Source organism: Pseudopipra pipra, chromosome 14 (genome assembly GCF_036250125.1).
Source record: "Pseudopipra pipra isolate bDixPip1 chromosome 14, bDixPip1.hap1, whole genome shotgun sequence".
Lineage (NCBI taxonomy): Eukaryota > Metazoa > Chordata > Aves > Passeriformes > Pipridae > Pseudopipra > Pseudopipra pipra.
Window position 1 is genome coordinate 2,861,829 of NC_087562.1, and position 24,198 is coordinate 2,886,026.

The following is a 24,198-nucleotide window of genomic DNA, read 5'->3' on the forward strand; positions in this document are numbered from 1 at the left end:
GGCTGGAAAAGACCTCTAAAATCGTCGAATCCAACCATGAAACCGCTAAGCCGTGTCCCCAAGTGCCACATCCACACACCTTTGGAACACTTCCAGGTGTGGTGACTCCACCACTACCCTGGGCAGCCTGTCCCATAGCCTGACCATCCTCTCAGTGAAGGTATTTTCCTTGCTATCCAATCTAAACTTCCCCTGGTGCAACTTGAGGCTGTGTCTTCTACTCCTGTCACTTGCTCTCTGGGAGAAGAGACCAACACCCACCTGGCTCCCACCTCCTTTCAGGGAGTTGCAGAGACTGATAAGGTCCTCCCTGAGCCTCCTTTTCTCCAGACTGAGACCCCCACACACTCCCTCAGCTACTCCTCATCAGACTTGTGCTGCAGGTCCCTACCCAGCTCTGTTGCCCTCCTTTGCCCCATGGAAGGGCAGCTCAGTCCCACACTCTGTCACCACTGAATGGCCATAGAGGGGCAAAGCACCTCCAACACAGAAAAAATGCACTTTTATTCCTGCCATTTCCTTTTCATTAATGCTCATCACTAATGAGATGTCATTCAGGAGAACCAGAGGGCTGTGTCTTGACAGAAGGCAGTTCCCATGGTCTTCACCAGACATTGCCATGCAGGGAGGGAAAATATGGCCTCAGCAGTGGTGGCTTTAGAGCAGGAGGGAGCAAGGATAAGCCCTCAGCTAGTACTGAAATAGGCAGCAGAGGCAGTGATGGGAATAGGGTGGGAAGGGAAGGGGAAAGTTGTCTGCTGTACAAAATCGCCCAATGTACCAGGTCTGTTCACACCGTTGTGTCACACCTTTCACATCACTCAGTTCCTGCTGTCTCATGGACACAGCTGGTCCTGGGCTGCCATGGAGCACCCCGCAAACTGCCCCCCCCCGTGGGCCCCAGCCTGGGCACCGTGACCACTGAACCCCAGAAGTCACTTTGGAGGAAGGAGGTGCCTCGGGCAGTGATGGTGAGAGAGAGGTAGTTCAGAGGGACCTGGCTCACATCCCAGGGAGGACATCCATGGCAACGTGGAGGGAGCAACCACCATGCCCAGGGAGCTCAAGAGGCTGAGCCCATCCTGCTACCAGCACCTCAGGGCTCTTTGTGGGAACCCCAACTTTAATATTGCTCTGTGTGGGAGGAAAACATCATCCTCTGCCTTTGACAATGTGATTACTATTACAATATTGGCTTTGTTGCCTGAGATCTCCTCCAATTGAAAAGAAAAAAAAAAACAGAAGCACAAACTGGTACAGGAAAATAACTGAGCCACTTCAGATAACTTATTGAACTGCAGTAGGAAGGAAGTGGAACCTGTTGCTTGACTAGATACTTAAACTTTCTGTTATAATCTCTTTGATTTCCTTATAATTGATATTGCTTTTCTCAAGTTTGCTGTCACTGTTTCAACAACACAGACATTAACAATTTGCCTGGAACTCTACACAGAGCCACTTTCTTTAAAGAAAGTACCCTAGTCACAAAATCTCTGTTGAAGTACTGCACTGTAAATCCATATCCCATTTACTTTTTTCAGCCATACCCAAGTCTTTTACCATTACTGGTTCTGAGCTTACTTGGATTTTGGTAATATCATTTGAGCTGCTGGAGTCTGTCAACATCAGGAGGCTCTTGTCTCTTGGCAGAAGGGAAACCCAGGATCAGCACAAAAAGTGCTACATTTCCAAAACTAACAGCAGAGATGCCAAAAGGTGATCAAATTCCATTTCTGCTGCCTCCCCAGTTCTAACCCAGAGCCCACACACTTCAAGAGTCCAGCCCTTACTCCCAAGCACATAATTCCTTTAAAGATCCTGAAAAAGCAGCATGCATCAAAGTGCATATTTCAAGATCTTTGCAGAAGAAAGGCTCTGTAGAAGCACAATTGCACAGAACCTGGAGTGTTTCTCAGGAAAAGGAAATAAAATTCCACCGAAGCTGATTTAAATCAGCTCATCTTTTAATTGGTTCACACACAAATCTTGCTGCTTGTACACAAGCTCCTCTCTATGAAGGGATCAGCTCTATAAACTTTTGTGAAGAAAATCAAGAAGCAAATGATGTGGGAAGTCAAAGTCAAGTTGTACGATTACATATCCCTAAAAAGGGGGGAGAAAACAGAAAAATGTTATGTTAGTTTATGCCACACACCCAAGGGGGCTTTGAGAGCCAGGGATCTCTGAGCTCTGCTTACCTTTCTTGGGACGATCTCAGGATTTATGATATCAAATAGATTGATTCCTTTTTTGTCCATCAGTGAAGTCAGAGCTGATCCAATGCCTGTGGAATCAGCAAACCCATCCAGTTACAGGTATGGCCCTCCCAGCTTTCTCCTCACCATGTGCTTTCCACCCTGTCTGCCTGTTGCCAAAACCTAATTGTGCCTCAGCACCCCACGACCTTTGGCCCAACGGAAAACTCACTTTTCCTTTCTCCCAGACATTTACAAAGGGTTCCCCAAGTGAATCCAGCAGAAATTCAAAACAGTGATGTGGTTCCCCCCTCCGGGCTCTTAGGGTTATTGATGGATTTGTTCAGGTTTAGGGGATCTGCTGTTAGGCAATTTACAGAGTAGGTTGGCACTTCCCCAAAGGGGAAACTCACTTGAAGTTACTTCTGGGATCCCAACAACCGAGACCATGTTCTGCAGGAAGTTTCGTATGGATGGGTCATTCTGAAAGCCAGAAAATTCATACCAAAAAAAAAATGCTTTAAAGACATATTTCACCTCAAATGGCTGAGAGAATACTTTTTTCAAGGACTTACCCCACTTGGATCAGCTGTGCATTTCAAGACTTTAAACTCTATGCTGAAGGGAATGAAAAAAAAAAAAAGGATGAGGGGAAGTCACCTAGGGCTGCAGAGATCCTCTTTTTGTGCTGCTTTTAAGCACGGGCCAAAAAAGGCAACAAACCCCTCAAGAGACCACAGTACTGACCTGGAGTCCAAAGGCTGCAAAATGAGTTTCTTTTCCACATAGGCAGCTTGGATAGTGACCGTGATTTCCTGCAGAGAGAAGAACAGCAGGGTTGAGGCATAGCTCATCTTGCCTTGTAGCAGGGAGTTGCATTTGGACATTTTGGTTTGCTTTCTAGGAGCCAGATTTCAACATCCTTCCGGCTCCAAGGCAGTCGGGGCTACCACGGGTAGCCAGCAAATGTAAACCAGATTAAAAAAATCAAAACAATCTCTGGTTTCTGGCCATTTAGGCCCATTTTCTTGCTGTTGCCTATGTGCAAACATTCATTTAAAAGGAGAATTTGTGATGCAGTTGCAGCTCACAACCAGGATTCTGGCAGTCCAGGAGCAGATCACATCCCAGGAGCCGTGACTTTATGAACCACCTCTAGTTCAGTGCTTCTGCAATTCCATAATTTCAAATCCTTGTAACTTATTTCAACATATCACTTGGAGTGCAAGAAACAGCCCTGTGTATTTTCCTGTAATGACCTGCTAATATGGGATACTTGCTGAGTATCCCACAGGAAGGGAATTATTCTCAATTACAGTTTAACCCTTTAAATTAGAGAGTCTGCTTTACCCTCAGGGAGAGATTTGCATTGGTTTTGTGTCCATGCCAGCCCATAATTCCAAGACTGGACAAATATACTGCTTTCTTGTGATGTTACCCATGACAGGAAAGCTCCTGGCATTTCTTTTTTCTGCTTCCTTAGGTTCAGTATAAAGCAGTTTGGGGTAAAACACAACGTAAGCAGGAACTTTCATACAGGCATGCATAGAGGAAAAGTTTATATTTTGAGCTTCACGTTTTTCAGAGGTGCATCTTCATTTCAGAGACAACTATTTTCTAAGTGGAGGCCAGAGCTAGAATTAGGAAATGAGGAGATTTCAAAATAAATCCATTCCCATGGTGCCTTCATTCTCTCCTCAAACATCTCAGCTGCAGGGGTCTCCCTGTGTCTGATACAGGTTAATGGGGGCTCATCAGTGCTTTGTGCTGCTTTTACCACCTTGCACATCGGTGATGGGCTGGCCTGATAGAGGAGGCATTGAGCCAACATGGTCATTATCATCATTCCCAGTCTCAAATGCCAAGGGAAGAAATGGGAATGTTAAAAGGAACTTATATGCCTTCTCTACCTCCCGTGGTTTAGCCACCCACCCTTCCCAGAGGGCTCCCTGCACACCAGGAGTGGTCCAGATTTGGGACAGAGCCTGCCCCAAGATCTTCACAGTCAGGAGGCCCAAGAACTGACCTTCTCCATGTACAGAACCACCAGGGACTCTTCTCCTGCAGGTAGGATGCTGACCTCCACTGCTACCAAGCACTTCACGACTGTCCCTTCAGGCTGAAGAGAAATTTGGGGCTGGGCGAGACTCCACACCTTGGCCACAGAGTCATTATAGGAGGTGCCTTGAAAAATCTGGTCAAGGAGCAACAGATGAGTCAGACTTTTCCCATACCAATTTTGTGCCAACTTGCCACACAGCTGCATCCCTTCTGTAGTCCCCAGTTCCTCCTCCTGTTCATACAAGCTCAATAACTCAGCCAGGTTTCAGGGAAGCTGTGCCATCACGGAGGGCGGAGAAATCCTCCTTGCAAAGCACAACAGCTTCTCCATCAGTCCCTGGTTTTCCCCATCAGGCCCACCCAAGACTCAAGTTGTCAAGGGAAGGACCCAGATGCAACAGAATCCATTTGAAAATTCCTTATTTGACATCCAATGCTCAGAATAGGACCAAAAGTTACCATCTGCACCGCCTTCTGCTGCGCTTCCGTGTCCTCCATTTCAAAGAGTGCCTGCAGAGACAAACCAGAAACAGACTGTGGAAAAGCAAACCACAAGGTTATGGTTAGCCCTGTGGGCTGGATGGGACAGGGCACTGAGATGTGGCCTGTGCTCAGTTCAGGGGCATGGCTGAGCTCCCCTTGAGCTCACCCCTTTTCTACCTCGGTGCTTCCCCAGAAAATCATGTTCCCTTTACAATTCAGCTGACAAGTTTTCTGTCAGCTCATGTTATCACTCCAAGGGTTATCACTCATTGCCTGAGAGAACACTCTTGATAAAAGGGCACCAATTTCAGCATCACATGTAGTGGCTGACTATAGATAGCTATCTTCTACAGAAACCGGCTCTCACCAATACACGGTATTAAGAGAACTTATTACTCTCTCCCCAAAACATGAAAGAGGGAACCACCCCTGAAATCACCTGCAGCTTCTCCCCTCTGATGGTTGATACTAGTCTCCCATCTAAGAAAGCTGCAGAGGCCAGAGAGTTGAGGGTGTGCTCGGACAGCCAGAAGTAGAGCATTCGGGACTCGGTCAGCAGCGACGGGGAGAAAACAGAGTCACTCAGGGTGCTGGAGTAGTTCTTGTACAGCACAAGGCCCTTCAAAGGAAAACAAGCACGTTGGCCACGAGGAGCCGCAGGGAGACAGAACAAAATGTCAACACCTGCATTTCCATTGCAAGTCAAAGGCCTGGCTGGCTGGACACAGGGCAGGGAGCAGGCTGGCATCAGCCCCCCGCTGCAGCACCTCGGCGTGGCAGCAAGGGACCAGCCCCTCCCAGCCCTCCAGCACACCCCAGCACCAGAAAACACTGGTCTTTGAGCAGCCTGGGTTACTTTACCTTGTGACGTGATTCTACGTAACCCGTTTGTATCAGGGAGTCTGCTGCGAGGGAGAGATCAACGATGATATCCTTGTCCCGGACAAAATTCGCTGCAGGAAGGAAACACAAAAACCTTGCACCAAAAATACAACCTCGTGCAGAGCTTGCAACAGTCTCTTTTAGGACTCGGTGCAGAAGGTGACTGGGAGTTGTAAAAGGACACAAGTTGTAAAAGGACAGGGGTTCCCACTCTTTCGGGTGCTAGTGCTGATCCTGCTACAGCTCACTGACAGAATTGCAACACTGGGAAATAGGGATAAATACTCTCAAGTTTTACATTCCACTGCTTTTCCCTGATATTTGGGACTGGGAAAATCTTCAGCAGGCAGATCCAAGTGCTGTAGTATCTCAGGCCCAATATTCCAGTGCGTGCTCCTGTTCTAGCTAGCTAGCATCAGTCCTGCAGCTATCCTGCACAGCTGGTCAGTGTGTACTGAAGGAGGGCTTGGGATCTCAAACATTTTTGAAGGATGTTTTTGGTGGATGTAGCTACTGCCCTGCTGGAGCTCAAATGTCAAAAGTTGCACTTAAAAAAGAAAAAACAAGGATATTTACCTGCTAAATCAAGTACAAAATTTGCCAGCATCCGAGCAAGAGAATTTATTTCCTTGCACACCTACAAGAGGAAAAGAGGAAAAAAACTGAAGGCATGGGGTAAGATTTTGAATTGTAGAGCAGAGCTGGGCCTCTCAGTGAGATCTGGGGGCTGTTGGTCAGAGTCCAGCAGCACCAATGCCAGCAACACCTCTCACTTTGTCCAAGCTGCCTTTTTTTTTTGTGGATTCAATTTATTAGTCTTATTTTTCACAAGCACTAACGTTACACTGCTACTGTCTCATGGGCACATGTGAGCAGAGAAGTGTGTAGCTTACAAAGCTACAGAGAGCCTTCCTCTGTCCTTACCTCCCTCTTGAGAACAAGCTTCAGAGTGAAGGAGATGAAATCCGTGAAGAGCTGTTTCAGCCAGCCTGGCCTGTGTAAGACAGGGAGCACAGTCAAGGACCAGCATTGCTCCCTGTGGTGGGTGAGATTTGGGGACCAGCAGTGGGGCAATAAAGCTCGATTTTGAAGTGGGACTGACTCACTCTTTATCTCCTTGGAGGTGTAAGGTGAGTTTGTGGAAAGTCAGGTAGCAGTCTGAGGCATCAGCAACCATTTTGTCCTCCTGGCACGCTGCATGGGATGGAAGAAAAAGAGGAAAAAAAATAGCTAATTTGCTACTGAGATGAGAGGACTGAAGGGATTTATACCAGCTTCCTCCTCTTGAGCCGTTAAAACTATGAGGTCTTTGAGGGCCAGGTTGTCTCCCATCCTGTGTGCACAGGGTTCAGAGACCCACTCCCAGCCTCCCTATGCCATCCAATCCCCAGAGGTGGGGGAGAGCCAGCTCAGGGTTGCTACCCACCACGCACACTCACGGGCAGTGATCCCCAGCTGTCACTTACTCAGTTTAATGTCCAGCTGGAGGTCAATGGAGGACTCGATTTCAAAATCAACTGAGTGAAAAAGCCTCAAACTGTAATGGCAAGGAGAGAGGACATTTAGCAAACCATGCTGGGAGCAGCTTCTCCCTGACCACACGACAGCCACAGGGTGAGTTTTATAAACACCACTCACATCAGTCCTTGCACTGCAAGGACATGCTGCAGCTTATATAAGATACTCTACTCTGGCTGTAAATGATTGCAAACTGCTCTCTCAGAGGCACTTTGGACCATTAAACCCCTTTTTTATCCACTCTTTATAGAGCAAGGAGGGAAGGGAAGAAGTCAGCTCATAAGCTTTGGCCATCTTGCCTCCTCAGGCACAGTGAGGACAGAAAGACAGAAAGCCACATGGGCAGAGCACTGACAGGGCTAAGCAGCACTGCTAGTACATAAAATTCTGTCTCACTTAGGCAGTGAGCAATGCTGGCATTGCCAGAGAGCCCGAGGGGTGCAGCCCCTCCACACCTACTTGTGTCATGGGCCAGTGCCCGTGGGCAGCAGCAGGAGCTGGGGCTGTGGTGCTCAGCAGCAGCCAGCCCTGGGTACTTACAACCAGGCCCCTGCGTAGCCGTAGGTCAGGGTCCCTTTGAAGGAGGCCGTCACGTTTTTAATGGCAAGATAAATGGCATTATTTTCCTTAAGTTCCACGTCACTCTTCTCTATGGACAAGTCATTGACCTGGATGCTGGAAACAACGGAAACACAGTTTGCCTGCAAACCAGGGCTGTTTTCTGTGGCTGGGCGAGGCAGGTTTGCTCCCGAGGACGTGGGGGCTCTAAGGGACCTGTGCCAGTGCCAGACTCAGGAGCTTTTGCAAATCCCAGGGGCCAGGCACAAGGAGAGTGGTGCTTTTGCTCAGCCTCGGTGCACTGCAGCTCCCTGGTGATGTTTGGAGGTGGGGGAATGCTTTAATCAGGAAACACGGAGCAACACAACCCTGTTTTCCTGCAGTGCTCTGTGTGACCATGGTCATGGCAGGAAATCTGTCCTGCTAAGGTACCTCTACATTTGTTGCCCCCAAATAAAAGTGAGTAACACAGCGACACCCAGCCTGGTTTGTCACAAAGCACAGCCAAGTGACATCCTGCTGACAGGAGTGGCTCTGGCAGCCCCGGATGTGTCCCCTCTGCTACTCGATGTGCCTTGGGCACCATCTATTGTCAGTGGCCCAAGGTGCCCCAGCCTGCAGGGACATTGTTCCTCATCCCTGTTGACAGAGGTGTGCTCTACGTGCTGCCAGGAACTGCTGGATCAAAGCTCCCTCCGAGGCCAGTTTCTGCTCCCCTCCCTCAGCCCACATCCCCCCGGCACAGAGACACGGAGATACTCACTTGGTCAGCTCATAAGCCACCTTGCCCAGGAGACGCACGGACCTTTCCCCGGTGATATTTGGGAATTTGGCACTTCTGAAGGCTGCTTGGATGACCTGTGCTGTTTCCTGGTTCACTGTTGGTGGAAGAAAAGGGCAAAGATCCCAAACTGCAACCTGTCCCGGCCGCAAAGTCGGATCCGCACCCTGGATTAGAGCACTACAGAGGGGTTTTATCCAAGGCACTTCCCTTAGATTAAGGAGGCACTAGAAGTAGTTTCAGAGTAAAATAAAAAATCCTTAACTTTAGCAGCTGATGGCAGCAAGGGACAATAGTGTGTGTGGTTCAACAGTCACCAGCAGGCCTGTTTCCAGGGAATCATGCCCAGTTTTCACACACCTTAGGAGCAGATTTTTGAAAGGTCGAGCCTGTGCTCATCCTTACACCACACAAGCCATTGCCTTTACCCCAGTGCTTTCCTCTGTTGCTGCTTGCTTGTATTGCAGTCAGCTCTTGGGTCTCCAAAGGAAAACTTCTGATACTCAAGTTTCCATACCCATTTTCCTAATGTTATCCAGTCCATTCCAGCCTCAGGCATGTGCTTCTATAGGATTTTTTTCCTTCCAGAAATACACTCTCTTAGTCTGGCCCAGCATCCTTCTCTGCATGTACCCCTGTCAGAGAGGATGGGTCAGAGCTGTTCCCACTCTTCACAGAAGAACTAATTATTCTTCCCCCACATCCTTGCAAATAAACCCACAGCAGCAGAGAACCTGCTTCACCCCCTTCTGCACACTGACCCCAAGAAATGAGATTGCAACAAAGAGAGAAATCAAACACACATTTTCTCTAGCTTTTCCATCATACCAGCCCTCAGCAAAGGACAGTACTAAAACATTGGGCTGACAGGGGCTGGGGACCCTTTTCAAGCTCCTTTGAGAAGCTGTGCCTGTTCAGTTCAGGTGCCCATGCTTTAACCTGTGCTCCCAGGCAGGTATTAATACATCTTACCAGATAAACTATTTACACAAGACCTGGGGAAGCAAGAAACCCCCTCACTTGGCTGATCTGTCCCTGACTTCTGGCAGAGATGGAGCAAACACAGCCCCACAGAGCAGGCACTTACACAGCAATGCCGCGGGCTTGGTCATCCTGCAGACGACCCCGGTGGCTCTGTAAGGGAAGGGCCCGAAGTCACAGGCTGCTGACGCATGGACAAGCACCAGCAAGATCCTGAAGATCCCCAGTATCGTCCTGCCAGCCCAGCTCATCTTCAGCCAGAGTGGAGAGCGCTGATGAGACCGACTGATTCCTGGCCGTGGTAAAGGCGGCTTTCATACCTCCAGCAGAGCCCGCTCGACATGCCCACAGGACATGACCTGCTTCCTCCACTTATCAAAACCCATCACACATTTCCTAATGTTCCTATAGCTTCCTTAAGACTCTTCAAGTTGCAGGCTGCCTTCCTCCCTCAGCAGGCACTTGGGGCTGCAGGGCTTTGAGCCCCTGCCAAGATTGCTCTAACTCAGGACATGGATGCACCGAGGCGGGTGGAGAAAGCTGGAGGGGGATGGAGAGTGGAAGAGGATAAAGTCAAGGGAGCAACCTCACACACAGCCTCCAGCCAGTTCATCATTTTCTCTTCATGCAGAAATATTCCATATTTTGCATTCCTGCAGTAATTCCCCAGCAAAGCCCTGTTCAAAATGTACCTACAACAATAACTGCTCTCCCTTCCACTGGTTTTAGACACATTGTGGGGAAATGGAGGCATGTTTCTAGGAAGGGGGTGCTTCCTGCTGCCACTGGGTGAACCCACATCTCCCACATCCCTGGAAAACTCCATGACCAGAGCGCTGTGGTGCTTTCTGCCTCTTGGCTGGATTTGTGGATGATCTTTGGTTTGCCACCTTCCCTGTGGGGAAGAACCCACTAAGCTGGAGCTTTTTATGTATCCAGACTCTCAGCTGCTATTTGGGGACTTCAGAGACCCAAGTTCACACCCACTCCTTGTGCACACCTGGCCTGCATGCCACTGTCCACCTCTGCACCTCTGTTATGGTGCTGGGGCCCATCCCATTCCCAAAACGAGCTCCAGGACAAAACAGAGCAGGGTTATTTCGTTATTTCAGCAAGGAGGCTTGCAGCAGCTCCCATGAACCATATTGCCAGCAAAGACTGATGGAGAAGGACAGGTGAGAACTTGTCAACCCCCCGAGCAAGACGAGGTGCCAGCCTCCCTGCTCTCCCTGGCAGATGCCTCATCCTATCCTCCCTGCACCAGGCAAGCACGTTTCCTCTGGGGACCCTGCTGTCCGGCAGCCCCCACCCTGCCCTGCTGTTTTCTTCCTGAGTTGAGAAGGTGAACGGCCTCGGGTACCCTGCGGGAGGCACTCACGGTCACTGACCTGCCGAGGGAAGCCGAGCATCTGCAGGCTTCCTCCGGGCTTCTGCAGGGAGCAGCGCAGTGGCCAAGGACAGGCTGCCCGCCGAGAGCCCACCCTGCGTTGTGAGCGAACAGGTAAATCATTGGAAGCACAACATACAGACAGAGGGTGTCTGAGCAGTGGAGAGCCCACATGGCAGCCCAGTGCCATCATCTCAACCACCACAGCAACTTTCCAGAAGGAAGCTGCAAAGGGCACAGGCATGTTAGAAAGGGATTTGAATTCAAGGGGCTTTAACGATGTACCAGCTCTATTTTCTGTCCTTCAGCTCACAGCTCTGACGTGCTCAGCCCTCCCCAGCAGCTCAGAGTTCAAGGGATGTGAGCACAGTGGCCGACACCTGGGATAGAGGGAATCCTGCAGACACAGTAGGAGGGAGTTCCTCAGGTGCTGCAGTGCAAACACAGAGGTAGGTGAGGCACTAAAATTAACACTTAAACCATCATTTGACAGGCTGAGGGAGCTGGGGTTGTTCAGCTTGGAGAAGAGAAGGCTCTGGGGAGACCTTAGAGCCCCTTCCAGTATCAAAAAGAGGGAGAGCTACTTTTTATACCGGCAGATAATGATAGGGCAAGGGGGAACGTTTTTAAACTAAAAGAGATTTAAATTAGGTGTTAGGAATAAATTCTTTACTCAGAGGGTGATGAGGCACTGGCACAGGTTGGCTGTGTCAGTGACTTCACTGACCTAGACAAGCTGTGGATGCCCCACCCCTGGAAGTGATCCAGGCCAGGCTGGATGGTTGCTTGGAGCAACCTGGTCTAGTGGAAGGTGACCCTGCCCACAGAAGAGGGTTAGAACAAGATGAGATTTAAGGTTCCTTCCAATCCAAACCATTTTGGGATTCTATGACAAACTGACAGAGATGCTGCTGTGCTGGGTATCACATGAGCACATGTGCCTGCACCCTCAGCAAAGCTTTCAGTAGAGAAAAGACACAATCCCATTTATTGTAGGGCACAAACTCAGGAGTGTTGCACACAGTTAAAGTTTTACTGGAGCAGATCCAGAGGAGACACTGCAGCAGGGAAGCAGCCCCATTGAGGCTGGTGTTGGTCACTGTAAGGGAAAGTAGAGCAGGACCCAGGAGGCCACAGCCAGCTCTCTGCCCAGGGCAGCAATTCATACCAGCATGGAAGAAAGGTAAAATGGGCGTTTCGATACAGGGGTATTTGTCACCAGTGTCTCAGGGTAGGCGAAGGCAGAAAGCCCAAGACTCCAGACCCAAATGGTAGATCCAGTGCATTTACAGCCCCCTCACAGGCCAGCTCCCCCACCCCATCACTGCTGCAGAGTCTGCTGTCAACAGACAACCAGAGCTGAGAGAAAAGGAGGACAGGGAACTGCCGGGCATTGACCTCCAGTGGGAACAGGAAGGCTGGAGACGTTCTGCCTACAATAGCAAAAGCATGTGGAACACAGAGATGCTGTGAGCATCCTTGTCCTGGAGTAACCAAGCAAAGGCCAAGGCAGCAGGGACTCCACAGCCCACCCTCCTCCCAGTGAAAGGTCAGACTAGGAGGAGTCAGGTCAGATTTACAAGCCTAAAGAAAGGTTAATTTTGGCTAGCAGGAGACAGGACAGGCTTTAAACACCAAAGAAAGGGTAAACACCCAAGCTGCTGTGCAGTACGTCCAAAGGGGATGCTGGAAGATGTTTTGATAAATATTTGCTGTGTAAGGATGTATCTGAAGGCTGTGCATGCACACATGTACTCACCACCTTGCTGGGGACTGTCCTACAACTGAGGTTGTTTTTCCCCATGCTGTCCAGGGCAGAGGTACATCACAGTGCCATTAATCTTTGTGCTGCATTGTTTGTGACCCAAACATTTGGTGCTACCCTGCAGCTGCTTCCTGAGAGAGCCTTCCAGGTACCCTGTCCCCACGTTGCTCTGTCAGCAGGATGGGCTCCAGCACCACTGCCAGGACTCACACAGCAGCTCAGCCCAGGGCTGGCAGGAGGGTCAGCCCAAGACCACTGTTCCCATCTGTCCTAGAGGCTTACAAAATGCAGACAAATAACATATTAAACCAAGATTATTTTTTTTTAAACCAGTTAAAGCTCTGCCAACATTTGAATACAGACTTGTGATGTCGAGTGGAATTGTTTCTGCAGCACTGATCCTGCACTGCCAAATCCACATAAAGATCAGCAAATACAACTTTCAGTGCTAATATAAGAAATTGGGATGGTTCTTTAGCAGCACAGGCCACTTGAGCAGGCACAAGACATGGGCCCAGAAGCAGCATTTCCCAGGATTTGCCCGACCCTCCCAGGCAGGCAGCTGAGTATGAACTGACCCCAAGCCCCTCACTGCAGGTTTGGGACCAGGCTGTACAACAGCACTGGGTCACCTCTATGATATCATTCCTTTTGATATTCAGACCATGTTAAATACTAGCAAACATTTCAAGGGCTATTCTCATGAAGCAGAGGGGCTGAGGTGAGGTGATGAAGATGCAGCTGGCGTGTTTGGTGATGCAATGGGGGAACAGCGCTGGGATGGCCTTGGAGGAGAGAGACCCTTTGGATGCACAGCTTTGCAAATCCCACCAGCCTCACAGCCAGAGATGGATCACAGGGCAAAGACCAGAGGGAGGTTGTAACACTCAGCTGGGCAAGTGCACAGCTGTTGGGATGTCCCTGGCTGCTGAGAACAGGAACAAGCACGTGCACAAGTGAAACAGCTCTTCAGAGAAGAGGGGAAGTCATACACCCACACCCCACCATCCACAGCTTATCTGCTCAGCAGCAACCTCCTTCTCATGAGATTTATGTTCCACAAGTAGAGGACAGGAGCATACCCATGGTGACAAACAGGACTTCAGTGGTTTCCCAAGTAAGCAGCCTGTTGGGAGTTTCTGCAACAAGAAAAATGCCTGAGAAAAACAGACTTCATTTCTCCCCCGACTTGTTTTTCAGCAAGGACAGAGAACTGCTCTCAACCTGAACAAGCTGCCAGAGCGTATCAGGACACACGACAGCAGAGGGATTGGCTTTATCCCGCTGCTCACTTTGCCACCCTGTGGACTGTCACTGCTGCACAACCCGCCTCCCACACAAAAAGCCTCAGGTTGCACAGCATTGCACCTGACCTGACCAGGTACAGCTCTGCAGCAGAGCTGTTCTAGCACACCTCTGTGTAGCTGTGCTCACGAGTGTGCAGAGGAGCTAAACCAGCAGCAGAACAACACAGCTTGAAGTGTGAGCCAAGACAAACCCAACCTCCTAAACCCACAGCCTCAAGGCCCCTTCTGTTCTCTGCAGATTCCATCCCGGCACAGGGCACAGAAGTTACTCCCAGAAAACCTCTCTGGAATTCCTATGCTCTTTCAGTAGCTTTGTTCTGGAAGATTCAAGGCTCATTTTTTTCTGGTGTCTGACCTGGATTCCCTCCCCTTCAGGCTCGTGCTGTCACCCACAGCTGGCATTGCAGGCTTTATCCCCTTCCTTGCCATCCCTCCTTACATACCTCACTGTTTGCATTGCCATCCCTCCAGGCTGAGCTGACACAGTTCCTTCCACACCTCAGCCATCCCTGCTTGCTCCCAGCCTGTCTCAGGCAAAGCAGAGGCCTCCACTGGTCGGGGATTAGTGGCAGGGGTTAGGGCCACCTCGGACTCCCAGCTCCATGTAACACCAGGCTGGCTGGCTCAGTAACGTGTTCAGAGCCCTCAGCCAGGCACTGCTCTCTCACATCCTGGTGCTCCTGCCCGGGTGCACCGCTGGCAGCTGCCTCTGCAGGATTATACAGCATTTACTTCCACATTATGTGTCCTCTGCTGCACTCACAGCTTCCCTCCACCCAGTGGCAGAGGTCATGCCTTTCACTGAGCCATTAAGGAAACACTCAGAGGCCCAGGAGCCTCACTGCACCCCTCCAGTGGCATTAGCTACACATCACTAGTTTTCCAACTAATTTTAAACCAATCTGCCTGCTCGTGGGAGCAGCAAAAGCCTCAGGACAACAACAGATGTTTTGCTGTCAGATTAGAGATTTTGCAAGTAATCCAGCACTATGTGCTTGCTGCCTAAACCATACCCAGTTTATTCCTGGCTGCCAGGAAATCCCCTCTCCTGCCAATATTGGGCACAGGCACAGCTCAGTTGATGTGGGCACTTTGCCAAGACACCTGAGTGATTGTTTGCTACACCGAATGGAAAAAAACCCCAAAACCAAAACTCCATCATCCACAAAACACTTGTGGGATTCCCCCAGTGCAGTGGCTCAGGATGCAGCTGCAGTGAGAGCTGGCACCTGGAACCCACCCTGTGCCTACCAAAGGGCACAGGGACACAGTCTGAGGGCACACAACTCTGGGGATGCCTTTGTTCAGCAACTGCAACTCCCAGAGTGGCATCTGAACAGTCAGAGCACCAGCAAGGCAAGAAAGAGGGGGCATCGCCTCCAAGAACATCCTCAAAGGCTTATGCAGGATATACCTGAATTAACAAAACTCACCTCATCTCAAATTACTTAATTCTAAATATTTAAAGAGTATTTTACCACTGTCCTACCCATCTTCCAAGTCTCCAGCAAACTGAAGATGTGGCAGGAAATCAACTCAGTAATAGAGCTGGAAAAGGAATTGCTCAAAGCAAAAACACCACTAGGATTAAGCTCCCTACCATAGGAAACACCAACAAACCATGTCTAACATCAGCCTGAAGTGGCAAGATCGAGCAGTTACAACTGCTTGTACCAACTCATGCATGTCAGCCCTGATGAGACACTCCTAAACAAACTGCCCTGCCAAGTGCAGGCAACACTGAGGAGAAGCATTCCAAGTTCCATGAGTGGCAGCTGTTCCTGGACAGCACATTTCAAGCCAAGTTAAAACCCTGGGCCAAGACAAGTGTGTTGCAACTTCACCAGCAGTCACATACAGAGCTCAAGAGGTCAAAATTTCCAAATACCTGTGGAATTTCCTGCCCGTGGCCATTCGTGTCAGCCACTGTCAGTGAGCAAACACAAGCTACCCAAGGCACTGCTAAAGGCTGCTGGAGAACACAGGCAAGGAACTGAGTTTAAGGCTCTGCAAGCATCTTTGCCCCTCATATCCCAACTCATCATTTTTCATGACAAAACAAGGCAAGAGCACATCCTGTGCTTTGCACAGGTAGTCTTCCAGTTGCTGTAGGGTGTATACAAACATGGATATAAATGCCTGCAAATTTTATTGGAATCATAGCCCTTAACCATATCAGAAATGAAAGGGGACACAATGAAATAATACAGGAGAGACACAGTGGAATGAGGATGCAAAGTTGAATAGAGGTATTAGACTGCTTCAACTTTGCATCCAAAAGGAGTGAAGTTTACACCTTGCACAATGTTTTGCTACACAGACCTGAACACGCTCTTCTCCCATTATTTGGCGGTGGGGGCGGAGGGGGGGAGGGAGGAGAATTAAACCTTGAGTTTAAACTATTTGAATTTGGCAACGTGACATTTAGTCTGCAGCTCCACTGAGGTAATTGCTTATCCAGGTCACTGTCTTACAGTCCCCTCCACTTTGTCCAACAAGGAGATTGCACAACACATCCTTCATAGGAAAATATTTACAAAGAAAATTAAAAATACGGTCGAAGCAATTTAACAATGGATTTTCCCTAAAAATCCTCTAATGCATATCTAGCAAAAAAATTTTTTTTTTTTTGAGATCCTACACTCAGTGTAATTAAAATAGCATTTGAAACATTCCAACAGGAATCACGTTGCACAGAAGAAGCAATTTGCTTCTCTAACATTTTTGCACACCCAGCCTGTGCATTTAGTGCACAAGTTCACAACGCCAAGCCTCTACACAGGTACCTAACAAATGCTGTGGAACAAAGTTCTTTGGAATGAGGACAAGCATTTTAGTCTCTAGGCTGTAACGACGTAAGGCTTCTTTGCAGCTTTATTTGCTTGGCCAGTGAAAGCCAGAGGAAGTGCCTTCCACGTCTGGTTTGGAGTTGGTATCGGATTGTCTCAGGTGCCCACTGCAGTTTCAAGACAAGCACATCGGTGACAAATCAGTTCTGGGTCACTCCAGGCCCTTCTGGAAGGAGGGATGCAAAGAATGTCTTGAAAAACACCCATGCTGTGCTCATAAGTGAAGGATTAGTCTGCTGCAGTTCTTGTAAAGCCTGTCCCTCATCGGGAGGTGCCTCGGATGCATCTGCTCTGCCTGCATTTCCTCCCTGCCAAAGTAAAGGATATTTGGTAAATGAGAGTTTCAGAAACGCGTTACAAGAATCAGGGATCAAACAGCAGGTTTTGTTGCCCAAGTGTCACTGTCTGAATGTCAAAAAACCAAGATGCACACTGGTTAACCCTCATTGTGTGTCCAAAAACACTGTCTAGGACAGACATGCAGCACCAGATCAGGTGAATTATGTATTTACAGCCAACTAACTTTCACTGACATCAACCAGAAGTGTCAGCTCGAAATGCAAGACTCACAAACTGTTTGCAGACCCAAATCCTACAGAGGTGTAGTCTGAACCCTGTCCTCAGTTACAGACTGTGACAGACCACTCTCCATTACAACTTCCTGAAGGACAGAAGCAACTAAAAGATAACATTCAGTCTGAAGTATTTTGTAGAACAAAGGAATGAATATACTACACCAGTGGAGGACTCAGTTGCAAATTATTCCCCCATGGAAGACAGTTGCTTATAAAAGTTTAGAGGGAAGCTTTTGCTACACATAATAAATAAACCAAAAGTGAAACCTGACAGGGTTTCATTGCTATGGTTTAAAAATACAGCAAGACAATACCTCTAAGTTATTGTTCTGGTCCTGGTTTGGAGCAGCTTGAGGAGGAACATTGCCTGGGAAGGGCTGAACTGGTCTTCGCCTAAATGGGAACCATCCAGCGTGGTGCCTGGGGAAGGCAACAGATTTTAATTAACGTTGTTTCAACATTACTCCCTCCTGTTACACCAACAGCTCCACATCTGACTACTCACAGCTGCTGACAACAAGTTCAGCATATTAAGGTCTTTCAGCCCTGACCCATTTTAGTACTTTCAAAGCCTCCAGTTTGCAGCAAAACATGGGGTTGGAGGGGAAGGGGAGCATCTGCTCCCATTCCAAGCAAGCAGCACTACATCCAGATTTGCACCCAGCATTCTGCTGGAGGTACAAAGAGCCTGCTTGATTACCATGTTTGTACAACCCTGGGTAACTTCTCTGTACTCACCCAAAAAAAAGGGCATGACAAAGAATATAGAAAACCAGCACTACCTCACAAAAAGTACAGACCTCGTTAGAAGGTCTGTGTCCCTACAGCACCTGCACCTTGTAACCCACAAGATAAGCTGTTCCAAGTTACACCTCAGAAATATCAACAGTAAAATTTAGAGACTTAATGAAACAATTGACCTTCACTCTCCAAGTCTGCATAGATGTTGGAAGACCTGCTCCAGTTTTAACTCCTGCACCTACCAACAGGAATTCAGAGGCCTACACCACTTGCTTTACTGGTGATTAGAGAATTTTAGAGGACAGATTATCTTTCTCAGACAAGACATCCCAAGCATGGCAGCTGAGGGCCCACTCATTATTGTGGGGTTTTTCCCCCCACAGAGAGGTTCAAAGGCATTTCAGGACACTGCATTCAGTTCAGTCTGATCTGCTCTCCAGAGAGGCAACACACAACAGAAAAACCCACATCAGTGCATGACTGAAACAGCAGGTGTGAGACCCTCTTCCCAGACTTCAATGACTTTTTTCCCAACAAACAACTGTCATTTTCTACACTGAACCTACAGGTCTGTCTGTTCTACACTGCCAAGTTGCTGGGGCTTTATACTGGGAGCTACTTTGGTTTTAAGTAGTTTCTCTAAAATAGAAAGCCAGCCACCCCAGAAGCATCAGTACAAAACCCCAGGGAGATCACCTGCTATCAGCCACATTCTTCATTTAATCCAGGCATAGGCACACTTATATTTTTGCTAAATACTGAGTTATACCACGACAGAGGAGTGGTTGGCCCTTTCCACGTACAAGTGGTGAGGAAGCTGAGTGCAGCACTGAGCTCAGTACTTCAGTGGAACACTTCTGAATAGTAAATATTCATCCCATACACTTACAGATACATCAGAAAGGTGCCGCCCATAACCAGGAGGAGTCTGCTGATACTGGAGTAGAAATAGACCATGTTGACAAAAACATATAACAGTGTTGCTGAGTAGAGCCAGTCCAGCCAGTCCCGATTGCCACCCTCCTCCTCTTCCTCCACGAGGGGACCCCCTTGGGCATTCATCCGCAGGTTCTGGTTGGCCACTGCATTAACCTGGGCAGCAGCATTCTGGTTCCCAGGCTGGTTCTGTGCAGGAAAAGGGTCTGGGAGAGGAGCTGGAGGTGTCACTGGTGCCACTGGTATCTCCTGAGAACGCTGTGCATGGGATGGGTCACCAGATGCAGCAGTAGAAGCCAAGCTGGAACCAGAGAGCAGAGGACAGAACGAGGCTTAGTCAAATCTTTTCACACTTAACACAGGCACTGAAAAATCTGTCTGTCTTTAAGAAGAGTCATCCCATGCAAGCAGAAAGCATCAAGTTTAAAGGCTACAGGAGGGTTAAAAAGTTTTAGTTCTACCCATTAGAGCTGTATAGTGACCTCAGCCAGTCAAACCAGGCACACTTCCATACATGAATAACATCAATACTTCACAAAAAAATTTAGAGCAATCTGCCTAAAAGCCTTCTGCCAGTCTCAGCTTGACCTCTGTCACCAATCTCCAGTCAAAGCAGCTGCGTGCTACTTTGAACAGTCAAAAAAAGAGCTAAGGTTCATCAGCAGGATTACATTTTCTCTGGAGACTCCTGTCCTCCTGATCAGAGTCAGAGATCTGCAGGGGGCGAGACTCAGAATCAGTGGCCTGAACAACAACAGAGACCACATGGCAGTTAGAGGTGCATTCCCTCAACATTCACCACGAGTTCCAATGAAAAAGAGTCTCCAAACACCATCAGAAGAGGAAGAACTGCCAGGAGCTCTCAACTTCTTATATTACGGTTTCTACTTCCTACTGGTAGCTTGGGACAGAACACTTACTATTGCATGTAGTACTGCCTTGCATAGATCTGCTGGAACCACGACATCTGCAGCATGCTGTAGGTTGTGTAAGCAGAGAAGCCAGGAGCCACACTCTGGAAGGGATGCCGAGTCGTTTCCAGCCTTGGTCAAAATTTGAACACATTCATTAGCAAACACTGGACAAACAGCAAGAGTAATTTATTACAGAACAATGTAAACAGGTTCTGTCATTCTGTGCATTGAGATGGAAAACTGATTCTTTCTTCTAGAATATTAGAGACGCATCTTTACCCATGTGAATAAAAGGAAGATTTTCAACTAACAGAGCAGTGCATTTTCCTTTAGATGCCACATCCCCGGGTGTGTTCAAGGCCAGGTTGGACAGGGCTCTGATCTAGTTGAAGGTGCCCCTCATGACATGAGGTTTGCCTTTAAAGGTCCCTTCCAACCCCAATTATTCTATATCCTCTAAAGCTTTTATATATAGCCTCATATTTGGCCCATGTTCTGTGAACGTAAGACAGTATGTGTGGCATAAGGAGCTGGTATCCAAACACAAACACATTTTAAATCTTACTTATGTACATAAAAATGTACTTACCCATTACTGGCTTCTGCTGAAGACTGGCCACCTGAAGAGCAATTCAATCTTCCACCATTTGAGGAAGATACAGATGGTTCCTGACTGGCTTCTGGTGACGACTTGGGCTGATCAGCTTTAACCTAGAGAGAACAGTGCAGCCAGTGAGGTTCACTCAGGACACCACACACACCTTATGCAAAAAGGTTACATCACCCAGAATATGTTCTTTTTTTAACACTGCTAACCCAGCTCACACACTTAGTCCTGCACGGCACCACTCAGCGCTGACACTGGTTTTGGGCACCATGCCACAAGCACCTCCAACAATACCTTAAAGTTCCTTAAAAAAAAAAAATGACTGGGATACAAAATTGACTTGATGTTACTCTTCCCTTTCACCAGATCTACACTGTATTTATTACTTCTCATGCACACATTCACTGCCCATCTGGTTATAAAAATGTAATCAGAGGGAACAGAGGAAACTGCACACAAGGCAGTTTGGCTTTTTATTATGGCAAGTTTGTACTTGCATGCACCACCTGCTGTACACAGAGTTCAAGAGCTGTTCTGTGGTGATAAATCTGTATAATATCCAGCCAAAGTTGGCTCACCTCTAGCAACCACCAGGCACAGGTAGGGTGAGCTCAAATTGCCTATAATGGGCAACAGCAACACACCTCTAGAAACATTTGCCCACCCACTTCAAAGTAAGGACTGGGTTTGGCCATTTGCACTTGAAAACAGTAAGTACTAAGTTCAAGCTCTAAGGTTCAGCCTGTAGAGAGGAAGCCAAAGATGAGTCATTAATGAGAGCAGTTAAAGTGTCCGAGCTCTCAGCTTTCTTTCTTCCTCATACAGATCAGAACCACTTCCCCAACTTCTGTGTGTTCTGCCCACAAGCTCAGTCTAAGAGAGCCTGGAACATGACAAATCATATTCTATTTACTAAAAATGAATTTACCAGAAAGCATTTCTCCCCTGAGCAGCGTGTTACAACTAGATGATAGTTCTCATATTTCTTAACAGACGTCATGAGAATCTTTACTGATGAATTGTAGAGTCAATTTTTTTTACTCAGCTTAATCCAAATACATTCTCACATTCCTAAACAAAGTATCACAAACTAATACTGCTGCTACATTAACAGGGAAAACCTGCAGTACCAGGAACTTTAAAATGGCCATTCAAGACTTCTCGTTTTTAGTTAGAACCCCAAGATTCAGAGCAGCTTGTTAATTTAGCTTAAGTACCTCTGATTTGGTTTCTTGCACATTTGCAGGAGTCTTGAATTTGTACACCAAATGAAGAGCATGCAATTCCTCATGCTAAAAATGTAAGGGAAAACATGTTAAAAAAAAAAAAAATCACTTCTCTTGATATATTTCAGCACATGGCAAAAGATATTTTTTATACCTTTGGCAGCAGTTCTCTCAGACAGTGATGATCAAGCAGCAGCTTCCCAGAATAAATCAGCTTTTGGTCCTCTTCAGGCTTTGAAGAAAGAAAACAAAGAGTAGGATGACTTCTCTGCCAAGCACACACAAGAACTACTGACACAACTTACAGCCAGACAAGAGGCATGGAGCTGGGAGCACCCCACACATTAAGGGGCAGAGGGAATTGTTCACTTTAGCTGAATTTAGATGTGCACAACTGAACGCCCAAGTGTGACATTACTTGAGTGACGTCTAAATTACTTGAGTGAGGTCTAAACCAGCAGGAGGATATAAAGCCCCTTTGGCAAAGGACTTGGTTACGTGCCATCTCTTTTACAATCCTGACAAAACCATTTGTGTTTCCCAGAAACAGGTTTGGAGTTCCCTCCAATCTGATCAGCACAAGAGCTGTAAATCCCTTACAGCCCATCCAATGAGTCCCAGGAGCTCTCCACCTGGAGCTGTCCCCCTGCAGCACAGCAGTCCCAGAGCCCGTTTCTGGGCAGTCACCTCACTCCCTGGAGAGTGGGGCAAAAGCACGAGGCAGTCAGACCTTCTCCCAGGCAACAAGCACCAGGACAGGGGGAAACGGCCTGACGCTCGCCAGAGCAGGCTCAGGATGTTACGAAATATTTCTTCACTGAAGGAGTGGTTAAGCAATGGAACGGGCTGTCCAGGGAGGGGGTAGAGTCACAGTCCCTGGGAGTCTTCAAAAAATGAGCAGACATGGCACTGCACAACACGGGTTAGCGGGCACGGTGGTGTTCGGCCAGAGGTCGGACTTGACGATCTTGGAGGTCTTTTCCAACCTCTCTGACCCCGTGAAGAGCACAGCCCCTCCTGCGGGGACGCCTCCCGTGGGAGCAGCGGGTCACGGGGCGCAGCTGCTCCAGCAGCTCTCACGTGTCAGCCCTCGAGTCCTGCGGCTCAGGGGGCACCGACACTTCTGCATTTCAACCCCGCAGAGCCGCACAAGCCCCGTCCCGCCGCTGTGCCTCCCGCTCGGCGGGCACAGCCTCCAAACCCCGCCGGAGTAGCCTCCGCGCTCGCTGCTCCCGGTGGGCGCGGCGCTCACCGGCACAGCCCGGTGCCTCCCGCCGGCGATGACGTCTCCAAACACCCGCAGGACACGCCGTCCCGGGAGGGCGGTTAATGATTAACCGCGGCCGAGCCACAGACCGAGTCCCAAAATAACCCGAGGCTGATGCAACCGGGACCGGGACACCCCGGGGCGGGGGGGTTCAGGTGCCAGGACCGGGACACCCTGGGACGGGGGGGCGGACAGGTGACAGCCCCAGGAGCCCCACAGGAGTCCCACGGGGGCTCGTCGCTGTCCCGCGGGGACCCGGTACCCCCGCCCGGCGGGGCTGCGGGAAGGGGAAGGCGGGGCAGGGGGGGTGTCGCACTTACCGGCGCGTCGGGCAGGAGCTGGCGCAGCTCGGTCTTGAGGCGGCGCACGGTCCAGGCGGGCGCGGCGCGGAGCCGCAGGTCGTCGTGCCGCCCCGAGGGGCTCCGCACGAGCAGCGCCAGCGGCTCCTCCATGACGGGAACGGGACAGGACGGGCGGCGGCAGCGCTTTCCCTCCGGGAAGGCTTTTATAGGGGCCCGCCCCGCCGCAGGGCCGCGGTGGCTGCACCTGATTCGACGCGGCGGGCGAGGGGGCCGGGACTTCCACGTGGGCCAATGGGACGGGGCCCCGCGTGCTTCGCCGCGAGGAGGCGGGGGCGCTGATTGGGCGCTGCCGGGCGAGGGGCGGGGCTACAGCGTCACCATGGGGACCGTGCTCCGCCCCGCCCGGGCCGTAAGGGGCTGGCGGCCATGCAGGGGCTGTGCCGCTGTCTCCGCTGTCCCTTCTGTGCCCACTGTCCTCCCGCCCTCCACAACGTCAGCCCCAGCAGCAATACTGTTTTTAGGGACTCCCTGGCTTCGCTCTTCCCTCTCCCCTCCGCCCGTCGGGGCAGCACAGCTCTGTGGGGCCCTGGCAGGTGCTGCACCCTGCCTGGTCCAGGTGAAACATCCCCTTTTTCACCCCGTGGTTGTTTTATCAGATCTGCGCAGCTGCCTCAGCGGGTTTGCTGCTGACTCTGCGGGGACAGGACACGCCGCGCTTCTGCGCGGGGCCAAAAGGAGTGTGCACTTATTATTTTTCATAATTCATGAAATTTTTACTGACAAAAAAAAAATAAAAAGACGTGAAAATGTGGACCAGGAGCTTCTGAGTCGTCCTCCTCGCGCCCATCTTCCTTTGAGATGCG

General features: G+C 49.3%; 2 protein-coding genes across 2 annotated transcripts; both read right to left on the reverse strand.

The window, feature by feature from the left end:
* Positions 1-1,946: 1,946 nt before the first annotated feature.
* CETP (cholesteryl ester transfer protein) lies at positions 1,947-9,960 on the reverse strand. The gene is made up of 16 exons (XM_064670867.1): positions 9,566-9,960; positions 8,461-8,575; positions 7,680-7,814; positions 7,088-7,158; positions 6,728-6,815; positions 6,546-6,615; positions 6,198-6,258; positions 5,601-5,692; positions 5,179-5,358; positions 4,716-4,766; positions 4,222-4,389; positions 2,943-3,010; positions 2,771-2,813; positions 2,609-2,678; positions 2,199-2,284; positions 1,947-2,103 (listed from the first exon to the last, which is right to left on the reverse strand). Exons 1-16 carry the CDS (start codon positions 9,708-9,710, stop codon positions 2,029-2,031), a joined length of 1,518 nt encoding a protein of 505 aa, XP_064526937.1. The 5' UTR covers positions 9,711-9,960; the 3' UTR covers positions 1,947-2,028.
* Positions 9,961-16,050: 6,090 nt separating this feature from the next.
* On the reverse strand, positions 16,051-23,591 carry HERPUD1 (homocysteine inducible ER protein with ubiquitin like domain 1). Its single transcript, XM_064670876.1, has 8 exons — positions 23,354-23,591; positions 21,921-21,998; positions 21,758-21,832; positions 20,523-20,644; positions 19,940-20,062; positions 18,973-19,320; positions 17,657-17,762; positions 16,051-17,075 (listed from the first exon to the last, which is right to left on the reverse strand). Exons 1-8 carry the CDS (start codon positions 23,483-23,485, stop codon positions 16,908-16,910), a joined length of 1,152 nt encoding a protein of 383 aa, XP_064526946.1. The 5' UTR covers positions 23,486-23,591; the 3' UTR covers positions 16,051-16,907.
* Between the last annotated feature and the right edge of the window lie 607 nt (positions 23,592-24,198).